Raw genomic sequence first — 20,530 nt, 5'->3', positions numbered from 1 at the left:
TTAATAAAAGATATCACTAACATACTTTTTTTCTTCAAAAAAAAAATGCAGATTAGACTATATCAGGTGTAAAAATATCCAAAAGTTTCAATCCAATTATAGTAAATTCAACCAGATATCAACTACCAAAATTTTAAAATGATTCATAATGAAATTTATTAAATTTAAAAATAAAAAAATCTTAAGATTGTGATAAATTATATCATTTTGAATTTGCTTTCTAAAAAGTAATCATCTAAAATAATACTCATTTCTATCATATGGCTCAAGAACAGAAATTCAAATGTTTTTTACATTATTAGGTAACGTACAGAAATAAGCAGGATTTCCACCTCTATTACAAGCACATATAAGAAATTTAGGGCTGTAAGGCTATATGCCAACTTACATCACAGTTAATGATTACTCATTATTTGAAAACTATAACCAAGGAAGGATCTTGCTTCCCCACCCCACCCCCCAAAAAAACAGTACTTACAATCAAGAAAAAAAAGTTTGACAATATTTTCCCACTTTCCTTATATTCTTACCTCTTTTTTTCCTTCTCTCTCGTATTATCTTCTGAGCTATCCTTCTCCATCGAGGCAAAGAGCTTAAAAGTTTGAGTTTGGACATTATTGAGAGGTCATTGCAGACTGCAGGACGCAATTCATTAAAAAGGAATCGCAAACGTTCAATGACAGGAGCACACACTTCCTTATAAGAACGCCCCTGTTCCTGATGTGTCTATAAGTTAAACATATGGAGGTTGAGAGAGGAAGGGAGAAGAGACAGTCAATTGGTTTTTTTTACATAAAACCAGAAGGTATAAAGAAATATATAGTCACTGATAATAAATAAATAAATTTACCTTAATTAGTGAGCATTTTGCTTGGTAGACAACTCTACAAACATCCACTACAGACTTAGGCAATGTTCTGTGTTTAACTTGGTCAACACCAAGAGTAACTGGGTGAACTAAAGATAAGGCCACATGACCTACACAAGGCATTTTAAAAAACATAACAAGGGCTGTTAGCATAAAAGTAAGGTTACTCAAAAATATACTTGCAGTACATTTAAGACCAAAATTTTAATACCTAAATCTTCATGCTTTAGAAGACAACATAACAGTAGACGCCCCACCTCTTCCACAGGATGCTCAGGAGGAAATGTTATTGGTGTGGTCAAATGGCACTGCTTGCAGTACCTTTCTATCTGACATAAAAAATCCTGAAAACAGAAACAATTAAACCTAAACTCTTAATAGGCATCACTATTAAATTATATAATCTTAAATATTTCATATACTCTGATACCTATACTGGTGCCAGACATCTGAAATACTTTGGAACTTTACTTGAAAATAAAACCAAAGTCATTACCAAAAAATTCTTCCCTCTCATTTAATTAAAATTGCCTAAATGAGCCCCAAAAAAGAATATATAGAAATCAATGACAGAAAAGTGCCTGTGGCATAAGAAAGTAAAACTAAATATTATGAAATGATTGATGTGGGTATCTTTAAACATTTTGTTCAATTAATTAAAACACTAATCATGAGAATAATATTACCTTCACAGTATGATCCTGAATGTTATTGTCTGCAATGGCTTGCAAAAATGGTTGGGAATGATCACTCAAAGTCAATCTATGGGAATAGAGTTTGGATTTGTTTGGAGTGGAATTTCCAGGAGAAGTGCAATGGTCTTCATCTTTTTCTTCATTGTAACTATAATGTATCTGACTGGTTTGCAAACCTCCAGAGAATATAGATGACTTAAGCCACTCTGGGGAATACAGAAACAAATTTTAAGAAGAAAATGTAGACACATTAGTAAGCAATAATATTCTTTACCTTGGGGAGGGTAGCAGGGGCATTAATCATTGGGGTATAGTCTAAAAAGTGCTAGACTTGACATCAGAAGACTTGGTCTCAAATCTCAGTTTTTATTAGCTGTTGACTCTAAGGCAAATTGCTCTGCCACTTTAAATTTCAGTTTATTCATATGTGAAAAGAAGATAATTATCCTTTCCTTATTTGTCTTAAGTCCTTGTTGTGTGCAAAGTGCTTTGTAAACCTTAAAATACAACAGGAATGTGTGGAGGTATTTATGTGCCTTGAAAACTATACACTGAGCACACTCAAACAGCAGTGTTTGGAATCTGGAATATTTCCCCCAATCAAAAATGTTCGATTACTTCGCAGCCTGTGAAGAGCACTGCTTCTGGCCCAAAAATAATAGAAACTAATCTACTGCCCTTGTTTTCAAGATTTTTCAAGTAATGGTTGATATGCAAAGAGATATTAAGAATACTTATAAAGGAAAACACAAATTAACTTTAATATACTGTAAAATAAATAAAATAAAATAAAATAAAATAAAATAAAATAAAATAAAATAAAATAAAATAAAATAAAACGAGTAGATACGCCCTGATTTGGGTCAGCCTGGCCTGGGAAGACAAGAGTTGGGAGACCTACCTTTGATATACACTAACTATGGGAACATAGGTAAGTCACCCAAGCCAGTAAAACTGTAAGAAACAGGCTACCAATCTTAATGAAGGGAAGGAGTTTCGATACCAGTACCAATGAAATAAATCACAGGTCCAGACCCCTCAAAAAGCCTTGCCAGGGGTATTAAGTAAATATAGTAAGATTAATTCTGAGGTAACACTTTCTAAGAAAAAGCTGACAATCTTGAACTGAGTTTTAGAGTACGGAAGTATGAAGACTAAAAAAAGGGATGCTTTTCATATGAAAGAAATGACAGGGGCAGCTAGGTGGAGTGGTTGGATTGAGCTCCGGCCTTGCAGTCAGGAGGACCTGAGTTCAATTCTAGCCTCAGACACTTGACACTAGCTGTGTGACCCTGAGCAAGTCACTTAACCCTGACTGCCTCATACACACACACACACACACTAAAGTCATGGGCTCAAGAAATGACATATGCTAAGGCACACAAGTCAAGTAGAAAGAAAGCAAATATGACAACAAACAACTGTTCTTGTCCACTATCAATCAAACAATTATGCTCCACTGAGGTGAGAGCTGGGAATACAAAGAAAAAGTGAACATCTCTGTTCTCTGGGACCTAACAATCTATTGGGGAGACAACATACACTACACATAATTATATGCAAAAAAGATACAAGAAAACTGGAGGAAAAGAGGCAACATCAGCTCAGAGGAATGAGGAAAGCTTCTTGTAGAAGGCAGTGCTTAAACTGAGCTTCCAAAGAATCTAGGGATGTTACAGGAGAAAAAAGGCAGCACATTTCAGTCAATTAATGCAAAGGCAGTGACTGAGGTAGTGAAGTGTGAGCAGGGTAAGTAATAGCCTGAGAAAGTACTCAGAGGCAAACTGATTAATTAGTGTTTAGGATAAGGGCATAGGAGGAAGGACCAAACATAAGAAGAAATGGAATTATCCTGACACAAGAATGTCAATATTTTTGACAGACTGAAAGACATGGAAATTCAGTTCTTAATTGCATACAGCAAAAGGTAACAGACAAGTGAGTAGCTCTACATCCTATCTTGGCACCTTTATCTGTAAATGATCTTAAGCACCTCCAGAAAAAATACCTTTTACAATATTCACAAGGCAATCATCTGTAATATGCCAAGGGAATACTACAGTTACTTCAATTAACAGTACGTTGGTAGGAGAGGTCAATTATCACTTCTTTGTAGATAAAAAACAAACTACTTAGTGGAAGGACAACTTATTTTTAGGATCATCTATCCCATATAATTTTAATTCACACCAACCAGAACAAGTGATAATACAAAAACTGACAGTGACCATAAATATACACTGATACATGAAAAACTACCATTAAAATAAGTGTTTAAGTAGCATATTTCCCATACTTGATGCAGCAAATCAGTTACAAATCAGGAAGAAGTGAGGGTTATTTTAAATTAGATAATTATCACTATCATATAACATTTTTATCTTGAGCTCTTCATCAAAATAAATAAAATTGGAGCAGGGATATGATACCAATTTTAGCACACTGAAAAGTAGGCACTCTTTGATAGTTTGTAAGTTAGGCCATTTTTGTAATCATGTTTAAGAGATCTGATTTATTCCTAATTGTATTCTAATGTTTATCATTCTGATATCACTTCAAATTTAAATTTGCATAGTCTTTATTTTCCTAAATATAAGAGTAACTTAATCACAATTTTTACTAATTAACAACAATACCTCCTCTTCCATAATGCTACTTAATGGCAACTTGATACTAAGGCCAATTTATGTACTGATTAATATTTAATTCAAAGGAAGAAAAATTTTTCTTACTGGCACATTCAACCTCCACAGGAGACAGTGGTGTGCTCATTGCTAAATAGGAAGCATGAAGTCCAAGAAGGAGACCCAGATTTCGTTCTGGGTCTATGAGAGGTGAAGACAGACTGCTAAGGTCTGGCGTTGTAATCACTTCCTGGTCAGGCTAGTAAAATGAAAAAAATCCATCATCAACTTGAGAATATAGGTTTAATTTAAAATTATAAACAAGAAAAAAATTCACAGTTTACATTAAAAACAACTAGTCTAAAAACTCAACTTGGGTTCCTAATTCCTACTCACTTAATACTACTGTTTGTGAAGACAACAGCTTTCTAAAAATAATGGTGTGCTACAATGGCAGAATTAACTTTTTCGCATGTTATTTGAAAGTCTAAAGCACCCTAATTCAATAGCATATATCAAATGCACATTTTTATTATAAATCAAAATGAAGCTACAGTTACATTTACATTAGAAAATTCTCAAGAAACAGAAAGTTCCTAGGGCTAAAGTACCTAGTTCTTCAGCATATACCTTGCATAAAATGGTTACAGTCTGCAGCAACCCTGTGGAAAGCAAAATAACTACATACTTACATACTACTAACCTGTGGCCAAAAACATCAAATGGATAAGTAGCTTCTGCTCTACTAAAAATGGAACTGTTTCCACCGTTTCCAAATAAGAGTCAAACATTAATCGGGTTCAAGATGATTTATTCATTATTTGACAATGAATTTGTCAAAAAACAGAAAAACTAAACTTTACTCATTTGCTAATCCTCTAATATAAAGTCTTACTTACAGAAAAGTTTCTAAGTAAGCCAAAGGTGATAATCTTTGGTTTTATCATTCATGTTTTATAAAAAGTTATTTAAGTAAAAGCAAGGTTCAGCATAAACATTCATTAACTTTACAGAAATCTTCTGCAGGAAGTAATTTAGCAATTTCACACCCAGAATAACTATCCTCTTCAGAGCAACACTGCCTTAATTACCTTAACTATTATGGCATAAAATGCTTTTTTGCTTTCAAGTTATACAGCAACACCAAAAATCAAGATACCTTTTAAAAGAAGTGACTAAATAATTCTCCAACATCTTTGGTTATACCAACTATGACAATAATACTGTGCTGAACTAGAACGAGTTAGTGTATCCCAACATAAAAACAGGCATATATTTTTTTCATTCTTGAGCTAATTCAATACTGAAAAACTCCAACTTTCCATATAACTTAGGAAGAGAACATTTAAGCAAAAAGGCATACAAACTACATTTCTTCTGAAAAATACTCACATCTTCCATATTAAGTATCATTTTGCCAATAATTTAAATAAATAATTAGCACACCACTGTATTTTAGGTTGTCTTAAAAATGATAAGAAAAATGATAAGAAAACACGTGTTAAATTACTACTGATGACAAATACTTCATGTTTCACCTGTTAGATGTCAATTTGTTACATAAATCATTATATCACAAAACTAAAAGCAAATTTCATCAAACAGAGATACAATATGACATTTACTCAACTCAAATTTTACCTCCATATACTGGCCAACACAAAATGCATGCATGGATTCCCTTGTATCCTCAAATTGCAAAGCAGCTTCCAAAGCAACCACTGGGTCATCACCTGCAAACTGGGCTATAATAAAAAGGTCCAAAAAAAACAAGAGAAGGAAAAGCCAATAATTATAAAAAAGGAATGCCATTTCAAAAATATTTATAGGCCCAACTGCTTAGCTTCCAGCCTTAATATAAGGAGCAGTGTTTGACAGAGATATTTATCAACATCCTAAGAACAGGGAGCATCTAAAGTCTCTTCCTAATTAAGGCTAAGGTAAACTCAAGAATGAATGAATGAAGAATAATGAGAGAGGTGCTTAGCCCCAATTTGGCTGGCACTGCATAAATACTCTAAAGCCATGGACACATCAAGGTGTACTAGATGATCTACAAAGTAAATAACCTGTTTTCTATAAAATGACAGCTGATACAATTTCTGATTATGAAGTTAAAAATTACGTCTTACCGAGAATACTATTGCCTGTTAAAGATTGTGTCTGAAAGTCTTTTATATCATACACTTTCCCATCAATCACTGTCCAGAAGCCTCCATCTTTATTGTGGTTTTCCAGATCAGCTTTACGTATAAGTGTTACTTCCTCATTATTTCTACAACTTTGACCTGTAAAAAATGACCCTGAACAGGGAGTAAGAAAAGAAAAATATGTGGTAAAATATCTCTCATTGCTAAGATGCACCCACTATATTTTCATCGTGAAACTGACATTAAAAAAGAAAATAGCAAATTGAGGGGGAGAAATGGTAATGGAATGGTCTAGAATTGGTCAACAGAACTTCTCATAGAAAACAATGAAATAAATGCTGCAGTATTCAGCAGTGCTAACTAGCCATAAAGTACTATGAAAAGGAAAACAGAAATAAAATACACACAAATTCCTTTCCAAATGACTATAATAAATTTTGGACATGTTAATTATTTACAAAATAAATTTAACTGAAAGTCTTTAAAGTTTCCAAAAGTAAATGTAAAAAAAAAAAGACTGACAGAATCAAGTCTATGTATGAGAAAAACAAAAATGGATAAAAGAACGTCTGTCCAAGAAGGCAGCAATGAGCATATAAACTGATACAGTGGCAATTAGATAAGAAGAGGGGACAGATATGACAGATGTTATGGAGACAACAGACAGGACTTGTTAACTGACTGGATACAGCAAGTACAGGAAAAAGAAGAGTCAATATTTATATTAAGATTTCAAAGACAACAGACTAGTTGAAAGACATTGCCACTAAGTCAAAAGGAAAAGTAGGTTTTTGGAAAAACAAAAATGTAATTTGATTTTGGACAAACTTGAGATACAAGTGAGACATGCAGGTAAGGGTCTGCTGCTCAGGACAACAGTCAAAGCTTTCTTATAAGTCATTTACATAGACATGATAAATGAAGCAGTGCAGGTAAATGAGACTGCCAAAGGGAAAAAATCATAAACACTGAAAAGGGACCTCAATGCTGAATTTCTGGCATCCCTGATTCTGAGACAAGCATTTTTTTTCAGAAACAAATTTAATCTCATCAACTTTTTAAGCTGTACCCTATAATTAAAGAGGAATTAAGTAAAAGTAAATACATAAACCTAACTAGCACCAAATGTGAAAATAATCAAGATCATGTACCAAGATGAGTGAACTATAAATCTAGGTTATGACTTCTTGTGTCTTTACATTTTATTATGTCCCTAAGTCCATGAGACTTGATTCTCCATCACCCAGACGTGTGACCTCAATTTAGAACACACAAAAAGTATAAATAATAAAATGGATACATCTATATTTCAAGTAGCAAATATAATGAGAATGAATTTCATCACCAAATCACACAATTTCTCTAATAAGATGAAAATAATAAAAGTAATCAAAAGATTCAGAGAATGGAACTATTATCAATCCACAAGCTTCATTCCAAAGAAAAACAATTTCATCTGGACAGTTAAAGATAAGATTAGTAGCTATCATTAATACAGAGCATGTAAAAAGAGATATTGGAGTCCGCCTAGTTCCTCCTTCTATATCTACGCTAGACTGTATCTTATAGATGCTCTAAAACAAAGAATCTATTATTTCTCTGAAAACAAACCATCCCATACCTTCTGTTACATTTTCATGCTGCCTCATACTCTTCCCATTTTCAGACTCTCTCATTAATCTATTCCACTATTTGACAAAACTAACAGAAATTATTCATACACACATAGTATAAAGTTCTAATCCCGTACTAAAAATCATTTTATTTCTTACTATCCTTTTTGTGGACAGAAAAATTACTTCTTATCAATCTCCTCTTCACAATAATCACAATAATTCTTCTTATCAATCTCCTCTTCACAATAATCCTTGCACAAAAAAGCAAGGGAAAAAATCCAGTATCTAGAATGTTACTTCTAAACAAAAGATTTTTATGACAAATAACAAAGTAAGATGTTTCTTACATTTCTGACTGTGAATACTTTAAGTTAAAACAACATACCCATTATTCCAGGCCATGCTAAATCCTCATTATCATCTCTCTCTTTTCCTGGTGCCAAATGGTTAAACCTGTCCAGATGTTCCAGTAGGCCTGCCAAGAGAGGAATAGCCCCAGCTTCCTGCATTAATCCAGGACTTTTACTTAGGAGGAGGACAATAGATACTATCAACTCTGGAAGGAGAACACCTAAAGGAAAAAGAAAATATAGTAAGCTCTAAGGTAATATTTTAAGACAAAAGTTATTTCAAAGTATCCCTTAAATTGAGTTACTAAAAAACACCTCAGGTTTTAGATTCTGTTCCCTTTTCACTGTCATGATTTGATACTTTAAAAGTACGGAATTTTTATTTTACAAAGCTATAAGAACATATTTTTCCTAAATAATTTCCTTCAAAAATCACATCTATTAAATATGTCATCTATCCTGAAAGTTCTAAGAGCATATCAGTACTCTTTTCATCATAAAAAGGCATCAGGTTAAATTTCCAACCAATAATTTCTTTCCATTTCATCAAAAAAAAAATTCTACAGAGGCTGTATGTCACAATATCAAAATTTCTTATGTTTCTAACAGGAATGATAGTCTTTTGTCACTGTAACAAAATTCAAAATTAATATCAATCTCTAATTTAAAGACATGCTGAGATTAGTCGAAATTTAAGCAATCAAAAATCGCATTCATCTATTAAAAGAACTACCTGTTAGATCACCATCCACAACACGAGATACTTCTGCAAAGTGTCGATAACTGGTAGATGCAATGCTAGTTGCCACAGGCAGTATATCTCCAACGTGCGTACACAAAAGAGCTGTATATTTTTTCAGTAAAGAACCAACTCCTAACAGCTCAGGACCTTGAAGAAAAATTACACAATTAAGGATTCTATTTCAAATTGCATTTTATTCGTTATTATATTATGCTGCTTTGTTTATAATTAATTAAAGTTTTACCATCATTCTCTAAGGGGATCTTAACCTTTTTTATGTCATGGACCTTCCTTTGGCAGTCTGATAAAACCAATGGATCTGTTCTCAGAGTATTCATAATTGATAGATACGCTAAATTTTAGTTAGAGGTTTTTGAAAATAAAGATGTAGGTTTTTTCCCCTACTTAAGTTCTTTAACCCCCTGAAATCTATCCAAGGATCTCCAAAGGATCAACAGACCCCAAGTTAAGAACTTCTGTACTATGTACTCCTCTCATCTACTACTCTAGTAATCAACTTAAGTTTAGTACCTAATTATTCTCCCTATCCCGTAGGTCTTATCTATATGCTTAGATCACATGGTCAGGATTCTTAATGTATCAGATCACATGACCAATCCAGTTAAATATTTAGCTATACAATACCTAGGACAGAGTTATTAAAATGCTAAATAAAAGGAACAACAGATGTTTTGCAACACATAACTTCCAAATTCTCCAATTTAAGTTAGTAAATAGGAATAATTCTTGGCAATTTTCCCAAAAATGCTAGGTAGTACAGTGAATGGTGGGCTAGACCTAGAGTCAGGAAAATTTAAGTTCAAATCCAACCTTAAACTCTTGCTGGCCCTCTGTCTGCCTTAGTTTTCTCAACTATAATATAGGGATAATAATAGCACTACCTCCCAAATCTGCTGGGACGTTCAAATGAGATAATATTCGTAAAGTGCTTAGCAGATTTCCTGGCATATAATAATGTGTGCTTTTTTTAAAGTCTCAATTCTTTTGAGCATTGAAAATATTTATACTTTAGATGAAATTATTTAAATTGCTAACCTGTAATAACAGGGTTTTTTTTTTCATAAAAAATTCTAATTTTTTTTAATCCATTGTTGTTTTCCACGTCAAAACCAGTAGCTATCTTCAATTAGATGTCATCTTTTCCTATTTACAAAATCTTGTTTTGTTAACTTGAGGGTGGGGGAGGGGGAGTTGTAGCATACATACGTGTGTGTGTGTGTGTGTGTGTGTGTGTGTGTGTGTACCTTTTACAAAGCCAATCTTATTCACAGAGAACCAGACGAACTTAGATTCAAAAATATAAAAAATGCAGCAAGCCTCAGCCTACTGAGATAGAGCAATTTACTTATATGATTCCTTATTTCCTAAGTATGATAGTTCCAATGTTCTGACACTAGTATGTATATTATAATTCTGATAAGTTTACTACACTTAATTTGAAATAACAATTTTACTAAAGAAGTACAAACCTGTATTCTCTGACTTGATCTGTATTCGGTCTAAAAGCACAATTAAATAAAAATGTTCAATGATTTTAATAAAGATATGTTCAATAGGAAAACTGAGAAGAAAATAATGTTATTAATTTTAAGTCAGCATTTAATATGAACATCCAAGTTCAAATCGAAAAGTATAGATAACAGACACCTTAAATATCACTAAAAAATTAAGCTACTTACTAAAGGAATTTGAGACCTGACCACCATTGTCTCCTGGATAGAGTTTACTGACAAGTAAACGCTGAAAACGAAGCAACAAATCCAGGGAAGCAGATCTGTCTTGACTATATTGCTCATGGTCAAGACAGGATGAAATTCGACGTGCAACATCTTTCAATTTGGCTATTGTCTGGGAAGCGATATTTCTAAGCGAAATGAAAAAGATGTTTTTTAAAATGTTATTACATTGTGCAAAAAAAAAAGGCTATGATATTCTCTGAAAAGCATCATAAAATTCTACTCTAGAATAGACTGGCAATTTTAAAAAAAAATTAACTATATGAGTTGAAAAGAAATAGCAGTAACTTCCTTCACCAAGCAATCTCAAATTGATATTAGAATCTGAACCATTATCAAAGAGAATGCTGTGGACCACCAAACTGTTTATAGCTATTACTGCTACAACATTTTATGACTTTTTTTTTAAGCCAAGGCTGTTACTTCATTTGCACAGGCAAATCCTAGCATGAAAACTCCCTCTTACCAATGCATTTTGGCACTGCTCTGCAACTTTCTTAGACTTAAAAAGTTGCATGGAACACTGAGAGTTTAGGGTAAGTGATTTGTCCAAGGCCCTATACTCTGTTATAAGCACTACAGAAAACTTACACAGTACAGGGTCTGTGAAGTCAGAAGAAAAGTAAGTTTTGAAATTAGTACTGAGGTTTTTTCATGCAGTAAAGGAGTACTGGATTTGAAGTCAAAAGACACGGATTTGAATTACAGTTCTGCCACTTATTACCTGAGTAAGTTTGGGTAAGTAAATGAACCTCTCTAGTAATTATCAGTTTCCTCAACTTAAATGAGGGGACTGAAATTAATCTCCAAGTTTCCTTCCAGCTCTAAATCCTACGAGCCTATAATCATCATTACTAATGTGTGTATCATTCAACAAACTTAAAATATTCCATATTCTAACTCACCAATTCTCCCATCCTGTGAGATTGAGAAATAAAAGGACACCATTTTACAATAGCACATTCCCCAAAACAGTTCTTTATGAATCAAATAACTGTAAATATCCTGGCAGAGCCTGGCTGGTTTTACTCAATTCATAAAGCATTTAATAAGTGCCTCATGTATAAAGCACTGAATTAGGCACTGGGGATACAATAAAATCATTCCTTTCCCTAAAGGAATAATCCTTCCTTCCTACTTAGGGGTAAGAGATAGAAGGGACACAACATTCACAAAGGAAACACAAAGGATACTAAACATATTCATAGTAATTTTGATGGGGGTTAGAAATCTCTTGTGGGAACTGGCACCTCAGTTAAGATCTTAACGCAGCCAGAAGTTCTAAGAGGTAGAAGTTAAGAGACAGGGCATTCATGTACAGGGGGCAGCCTCTGAAAAGGCTTGGAAACAGTCAGCAAGTCACAAAGTCTGGCTTACAGAGTGTATGAGGAGGAGTCACATAAAATAACTCTACAACAGAAGTTCTCAACTTAGTGTCAATGGATAGTGGATAGAGTCTGGGGATAGATTTCAGGGGAATCCATGAACTTAGACAGGAAAAAAAAATCACATCTTTATTGTCACCTCTAACTGAAATCTAGTACTTCCTTCAACTAGACAACTGGGCAATAGACACCATTCAGAGAAGGGATCCACACAAGCTTGAGTAGGCTGCCAAAGAGGATCACAACTCAAAAAAAGTTAAGAACCCCTCCTCTAGAAAGGTAAGCTGGAACAAATTTCTCAAACGCTTTTTAAATGGCAAACAATGGCCTTTTCATTTTATCTTAGAGGTAAAAGAGAGCCATTGAATTTTGTTGTGAAGGAGAGTGACATGGCTTTGTATCAGTACTTTAGGAATATCAATTTGGAAGCTATGTGCAGAAGACAGCAGAGAATGGAAAGGCTGGACAAAGCAAAAGCAAATAGTTGCATGTTACAGTAGTCAGCCATCAGGTCACAGAGGGCCTGAACTAGGTTAGTAGCCCAGGGAAAAAGGGGACAGATGCAATAAATGTGAATTAGAATCAACAAGATATGAAAACTAGCCAGACAGGGGATTGAGAGATAGGAATAATCAGGATTATGCAGAGTTTACCTACCCTAAGGATTTCATACTTTTGTGAAGCAAAAAAAAGACTCAAATTTTCATATTATTTTTCATATAAATCTATCTTTATATTTTCTTACCCACTTTACAGGTTTTGAAATAGAAACAATAATAGCTGTACTATTAGTGTTAACATTTGCAATGCACAGCTGCCAAATACCCTCTTATTAAAGTTGTGTGATAGGGAGAAATAATACCATGTTTACTGGAGGGAAGGGATGATGTACAATCAAGGTGAGTAAAAAATGGGCCAAAAGTAAAGCAAAAATCAGGAACAGAATTAGCCTATAAAGGGAGCAGCAGTAGCTAATGCTAGCAATCTGACCTATTCACTAGTTTCTGTATTAAAAGAACAAATTATTATTTGTTTTAAACTCAAAGAAATATTCTTGAACAGTCTAACAATAACCTTAGACCCCAAAACACTGGCCATCCTTCTGTCTACCCTGGAGTGTCAATGTTGTTTCCATAGAACCTTCTCATTTGGGTATAAGTCACAAAAACAGCGTATTATCTCTAAGTTTCACAAGAGAACAGGAGTTTTTAACAAACCCAGTTAATCTCTGTCTTCTTAAACTCTAGAAAACTCTAGAAAAATGACTGCATTCACACAGATCAAGAGGGGAAATTGGTGAGGATTACTCCCAGAGTAGGTGAGTTTGCCTATTGCACAACTCTAAGGCACTCCCTATCTTGACCTCATCAACTATCTAAAGAAGTCTGCAGTCTTAGTTAGGCAACACCTGCAAGCATGAGACAAGAAAATGGAACACAGTGATCTATCCACTGTAAGGCATCCAGGTTAAGGAGCATATATTTGCTACAACTTTTTAGTCACTTTATATGCTAACGCCACATGCATTCTTGAGAAATCTACCAGCATTTCTGAGAATACTTCTGCTGAAAGGATCACTCAGAGTTTTAAGTCTAGGAAAACTAAAAACTGTAAGAAAACAAGCATAAGAATGAGAGACAGCAAGATTCCTCTTGTCCACTTTCAAGCCACAATAGATGGATGTCTGAGAAATAGTCTTATCTGACCATAACGACTGTCACTTCTTAGAAATGCTGAACAATAGTATGTAAGGCCTCATCTTCCTGTTTATGGACAACCGTTAGAATCTGTACCTGGCACTAAAATTTTCCCGACTAGACAGGATAGTATGACCCTAAAAATGTAATTTGTTGACTTGCTTAGGACAAATTTAAGAGTGGAATTGAGAATCTTGGACTTTCTGATAAAACATAAGATGAGGTATTTCCTATTATTTTGTGGTTTAAAAATAAACTTTGCTATACTTAAAACAGTCACACTTAACATTTAATAACTTGGAAAAAGATCATCTTTTCTAAGAATAAAATTCAGTCTCCTTCCTCAGGACCCTAATAAAAATTTACAATCAAGAAAGGCTTCACCATTAAAGCATAGAGACTATATATTTCACCTAGCAGCTTATTTTCTTTTTGTTTAGTTATTTTTATTTATTTCATTAAATATTTCCCAATTACACATTAAAAAATTTAACAATTTTTAAATTGAGTTCCAAATTCTCCCCCTTTCCCTTTCTTGAGAAAGCAGGCAATTTGATGTTGACTGTACATTTGAGGTCATGCAAAACATTTCCATGTTAGCTATGCTGTGACACACCTACATACACAATGAAACAATCAAAAAAAGGAATTTTTTTAAAAGTACACTTCAATCTCTAGCAGCTTGTTTTCAAAATCAGGTGGCAATTATTGGCCTCCTAAAAGCAATTGTCATAAGAAAAAAAAACTATTTTCAAATTACTTTCCATTTTGGCGGCAATGTTTCTTAACTCAAATTTTCCAAATGATAGGCAAAATAAAATATATTTTAATTTTTTTAAATTTTTCATCTAAAGTTTGGAAAATATTTTATCACCTAACAGATTAAGTATTCAATAACAATCTCACATAAGCATCTCTATTTCACTGACAATACCTACAATAATTTCATTGTATGTAAACTGGAAGGGAATGCTGACATTAGAATGGTCACGTTAATGAACACCCTCTTCCACTGCATGTCCCTAAAAGTACTACACAAGAAATGGGGGGTGCAAACAGCATCAATGTATGTAGCTAAGGTAGCCAATTCTCATCCTAAAAGTTCAATGCAAAGATACAGTGAGATCTGGGGAAGTTACGATATAAATAAAGATTTCTTATCAATTAACCAAAGACCCATTAAATTCAGTACTGAGCCTCTAATAGTGGCACCAAAGAATATGCTGAAGGAGGGAATTTTCACCCTAAGTAATATCAAACTTACCTCACCCTTTCTGGACTTATTTTTCGGATTACTAACCACTGTACCCAAGTTTTTCATTTGAGTCAAAATTAATCAAAAACTGTCTGAGTTCCTCCATGTAGCTGGTACAGTGTGTATGATAAGTACTAATTGTAAAACGTCTTCTGTTTCAATCTGCAAAGGGTGCTGCACACTTTTGACATTCTCACTTTGGTGAACAAGCTATATTCAATCTATCCACATAGATAATTTTAAAATATGAAACAATACTGGTGAGTTGCTTTATAAACCTTAAGGTGTTATATAAATATTAGCTATTATTATAATTAAAAACCCTAATTGTAACTAGTCACCCAAACCCCTTCTAGTCTTGTCTCACCAAGTCAAAAGTTCTAAATTTGTTTAGTCAGTCATACGGATCACTTTATTGAGATTTTACTCCTTGTTTATTACGTCTTCCTTAACATGAAGGGACCAGAGTTCTTTAATATATACAGCACTCAGTACTCCAGGAACAGCTTAACTACAGTACTGCTACATAATCAGAGGAGAACTTCTGCTGTTTCACTGGCATTCATGACCTTAGAAGCACAACAGGTTTTCAGGGAACAGCTTAGAATTATTCCTAGGTTCTGTTCCTACAGTGTCCTTGACAAAGGTACCATCCACATTTGTTATTTTAGATCTTTTCCATTTCTGCCTATTACTCCACTCCTATTGCTCCACCAGGTAACCTCCCTCACAACTTCCAATTTCATAAAAATGTACCTCCATAATCTTTCTAATGGGTGGAATGATCTAAGTTACTTTGGTTGATACTTTGGTTGACTGCTTGAGCCAATGTTCTTAATGAGCAGCAAAGGGCCAATATATTTATTCTTGCTTCACCTCAACCCTAAAATTTACAGAAGAGTGATGCTGATTTTAAATCTGCCCACTGTTCCCACAGGACGTGAAGTAGCTGTCTTTATCTGATACTCTTGGAAGAAAGAAAAAAAGCTTAGTAGAGACAATTATTCACACCAAGCTTCATAGGATATCTTTCTGATCACACTTTTCAAAGACTATTTACCTAAGGAGCTGTTGTATTAGTTGAACCAGAGGTAAACTCTGTTTTCCAGCAGATTCATAAATTCCAGTATTAATAAGGTCTTTATCTAATGGTGTCCTACTCCGATGAAGTGTTGAAGCATTTGCTTCCTGTTCATCAATCTCTTTTTCCTTCTGAGCTTCTTTTTTTGCTTCAATATCCTACGACATAAAAAGAAGGGAACTATTAATAGGTGTCTTGTTGGCAAACTAATAAGATTCTTAAGCAGTCTATGAAAGAAATCAGCAGAGTCAAGTCACTATGGATTCTCATAGCTCAAACAAGAAGACATAGAAAGATTCTAAATAATTCCTAAAGGAAATGAAAAATTAACAAATTTAACAAAATTATTCAACGCAGAAATAAACTGCCTTGATATGGTATAGTTAGGCCAAACTAAAGCCCCAAATAAAATGAGACCTTGTACCATCAATATTGACAAATCTCACACTGTCAGTTTCTCCCTCATTACTGACTTCTTCTCCTATATATATAAAAAAGTTCAGTCCTCCTTAAACCTGAAGAATTAATCTTCCCTCACTCAACATTAACCAACTAGAAAATATCCTATTTCTCTCCTTATTTCACTGACAATTCTCTCAAGAAGCTATCTACACTTATATATTGATCTCCTGTCATTTTCCTCTCCCAAATATTCCACTAAAAATGTTTCTGTAAGGTTACCAGTAACCTAATTACCAAGTTCTAAGGTTTTTTCCCTCCATCCTCATGGTCCTCTTCACTGGCTGCTGACCACATGTTCAGCAATGTTGACCACTTTTCCAAAATTCTCTACTCCATTAATTTCCTAGATATTATACTCTTGTGATTTTACAACTACCTCTGACTTTTACGATCTCTTTTCTTCCCTGTCTCCCAAGTGTGAATAGTCCCCCAAGAATTTGTCCTTAGCCCTCTTCTCTTCTCTGTCTACCTATTCTGTCTCAAGATTTTACATCTTTAAGGCTTCAGTTATGCAGGTAATTATCAATCTCTAGTCACAATCTTCCTTGTGACCTCCAGTTCCATATTTCCAAACACCTGCTACATATTTCCATTCACACATCAAAACAATCTGTCTCAGATAAAGCTCAATTTCTCCCCTTCCCACTCCCAAATAGTTCCACATCTTCTCACTATAATACTTTTGTTAATTGTACTACTGTTATTTCAGTCATCCAGTTCGCAACTTCTCTCATATTTTACTTCTTTCTCCCCCCGTAACTCCATCAAGGCAGTTACCAAGTCCTATGAAAGTCTTCTTCAAAATCTCTCTCACGGCTCTCCATTCCTTTAAGTTTCCACTGCTATCATCTAAATGAAGACCTTTATTAAGCTCATGCCAAATTATAGCAGTACTCCTAACAGATCTCCAGGCCTCCAATCTCTTCAATCTCACATTTATCTTAAGGCAATGCTTTCTTTGTGTCAATCAGATGCTCAAAACCTTTAATGGTTCCTTGTTTCTTACAGGATAAAATATAAATTTCATACCCTTACATTCCAGGTCATCCAAAATTAGGCCCTGATACATGAAGCTTTACAGGCTTCTTTCCTACTATCTCTTGCAAGTATTCTATGCATTAGCCAAAGTTAACTACACATTCCCCAACCCACTCTATTCTTTTCAACTCTCTTCTTCCTTACACAATTGTATTCCTCTCTAGTATCTTCTTACCCAAACTTACTCCATTCTTTAAAGTCCAACTCAAATTTCACTACCTCTACAGATCCTTTCTTGATCACCCCAGTGAGAAGTTATATTATACTCCTAAGAATTTCTATGGCAAACTGCAAGCTTCCTAAATAGAGGAACCATTTCACACACCTTTCCCTCATGTTCCAAACCATGCCCTGCTTGGGTTCAAATATCAGTGATAGATAGATTAAATAAATAGATGAACAAATGAATGAAGTTATTTAATAAGTGTTTTTCAATGACAGCAATTAGACTTCACACAAAGTAAAAACTTTTTCACTAAAAAAGATTTTTGGATTCCTTATGACAGGAGTGGGGAACCTAAGGCCTCAAGGCCACATGCGGCCCTCTAGGTCCTGAAGTGCAGCCCTTCAACTGAATCCAAACTTCACAGAACAAATTCCCTTAATAAACTTGACAGAACATCCTCCATGTCAGGTCCCCACAGGTGTTCCTCTTCCTACTGTGGAAAATTGAGAGTGCTAATATCACTATATTCCTCATTTTGAAAAATATAAACACTTCAGAGTAGTATGTTGTAAATTTTTTTGTTTGTTTTTTGAAAGGATGTGGTCCTTTTCTCTTACTACTGCTTATTTTAGGTAGGGTGACATATTCTCTCTTTCTCAATCTCTCTCTCATTTCATATTTTTCTGGAGATCAAACCAATAAGACACATTTCATTTTTCTACCCAAACAAAAGCTACAATACACCCCAGAACAAATGATCCAATGCATCCTTGGGAACTTTCCAGGAGTATCTTTCACTACAAGCTGAAGCTTCCACTTTTGTCCTCAATATTGTGTGTGTTTTCTCTCCTTTGAGCCTTAGCACTGTTCGCCTTCCTTGTGTGTTTCTTTTCTACCTGACTATAATGTATATGATTATTAGACAATGTTAAAGCTCAATTTTTTATGCAAAGTAGTTATCTAAGCAAATTCTTATATTAAAGAACAATGATCTGCATATTTGTATTCTCCCACTGTGATAAATGTATTATTTTATAATTTTGTAAGCATAAGAGACTTAAATGTATACTTTCATAGGAATACTTGTAAAAGTATGAGTCACTGGGTACAATTCATACTAATGACTAAAAGATGCCAAATTCAAAGAATTCGTGGAATAAAACAAACACATATTCATGAAAAAGCTCTCACTTGTATGTGTGTATATGTGTGTGCACATGCATACCACACACACACACACACATACACACGTGCACATGTGGCATATCAAAAAAAAAAGTTTATTGTCAGATTATACCTGAATTTCTGCAGTGATGGCAGCATTTAATGCAGACTCTAATCCTCCATCAGCCATCAAACTGCCTACAAGAAGATCAATCATAAACCGACGTCCTGGGCTTACATTCATATCATTTCCTGAAACTTAAAAAAAAAAAAAGGAAGACTTGAAATGAAAGCAAATCACTTCCCATGGGTGGGTGGGGGGTGGGGGGTGGGGGTGAAGGGTAGGACTGTAAGACTGCTGTATCTATTCCTTTTTTTCCTTAGTCCCACACCTATTTGCAAGCCTACCTGCACTGGGTAAAAGAGCTGAAAGAGCCCTTGCTCGCTCCTCTGCTGTAGGAAGCAGCACAGACCATCCACTCTGTAGTACTGCTTGAGCAGCTGATTGCACCGTATTAAGAACTCCAGCATTACTTGCTAGTGTTACAACTGTCTGTTTCAAGCTATTCAATAGCACACTTCCCAGACCCAATCCAAGACATTCCGGATCAACCTGGTGACTAATAGCAGCATGCAACTGAAAGAAAGTAAATTAATTTCACTCATACTTTGAACAATTAAATGGAAATCTATCATAAAAATTCTTAAGAACACAGTAAAATTTTATTATAATGTTGATCTAAATAAAAACAATAATTTATATTCATATAGCACATTACAGTTTAAAAAGGACTTTCTTCACAACTATCATTTCCCTACATTACAACACATCAGAAAGCTGAGGCTTTAAGAGCTAAAGGGCCCTGCCCAAGATCACAAAGCTTAGGTGCATTAGAGGAGGTCCTTGAACTTCAGTCTTTAACAACAAATCTCATGTTCTTGTATTCCATCTGCTTCCAATAAAAATAAATGAATTTTAAAACTACTTTCATACGTTAACTGATTCCTTCAATGTCATCGCCTCCATAAAGTGTTTTCTATACTTTTCACCCATTTGCAGCAGTAACAATCTCTCCTCACTCTCAGACCTTACGTAGTTCTTGTTTTATGCCTCCTTTATGGTCTTATAATATTTCATTTTTATTTATTTTTGTCTATCATACCATTACACCATAAGATTACAGATTAGGTCTCATTTAATTTTTATATCTCTCCCAGTACCTAGAAAAGTGGTCTGCATATAGTGGCTTTTGATAGCTGCTTTGATAGGAACTTAATGTCTGTTAAGGTTAAATTAGAATAACCCTGATATAAACACCTCAAAATACCCAGGATAAGTCAAATTGTGGGTCAAATCATGCCACTTAGTAATTTCTGACATTCAAGTCTCTAACCTTATGATAAATATATCCTGTCTATGAGACAGGAAATTATGGCCCAGTAGAAAAAACATGGAATCCCTCAAGGAGTTCAAATTCCA

General features: G+C 34.3%; 1 protein-coding gene across 1 annotated transcript in view; it reads right to left on the bottom strand.

Moving 5' to 3' along the window:
• The window catches only part of HERC2 (HECT and RLD domain containing E3 ubiquitin protein ligase 2), a 223,597-nt gene that overhangs the window by 122,160 nt on the left and 80,907 nt on the right, over window positions 1-20,530 (bottom strand). Inside the window, 13 exon segments of the mRNA XM_020992762.2 lie at window positions 531-726; window positions 851-978; window positions 1,080-1,212; window positions 1,555-1,769; window positions 4,296-4,446; window positions 5,829-5,932; window positions 6,320-6,490; window positions 8,339-8,524; window positions 9,037-9,192; window positions 10,746-10,930; window positions 16,200-16,378; window positions 19,184-19,308; window positions 19,459-19,687. Of these exon segments, the coding sequence (XP_020848421.1) occupies window positions 531-726; window positions 851-978; window positions 1,080-1,212; window positions 1,555-1,769; window positions 4,296-4,446; window positions 5,829-5,932; window positions 6,320-6,490; window positions 8,339-8,524; window positions 9,037-9,192; window positions 10,746-10,930; window positions 16,200-16,378; window positions 19,184-19,308; window positions 19,459-19,687 (2,158 nt within the window).

Source organism: Phascolarctos cinereus, unplaced genomic scaffold, assembly GCF_003287225.1.
Source record: "Phascolarctos cinereus isolate Bilbo 61053 unplaced genomic scaffold, phaCin_HiC Scaffold_726;HRSCAF=1367, whole genome shotgun sequence".
NCBI lineage: Eukaryota > Metazoa > Chordata > Mammalia > Diprotodontia > Phascolarctidae > Phascolarctos > Phascolarctos cinereus.
The sequence above is the reverse complement of the archived record's forward strand: the minus strand, read 5'-3'. Positions and strand labels throughout refer to the sequence as shown.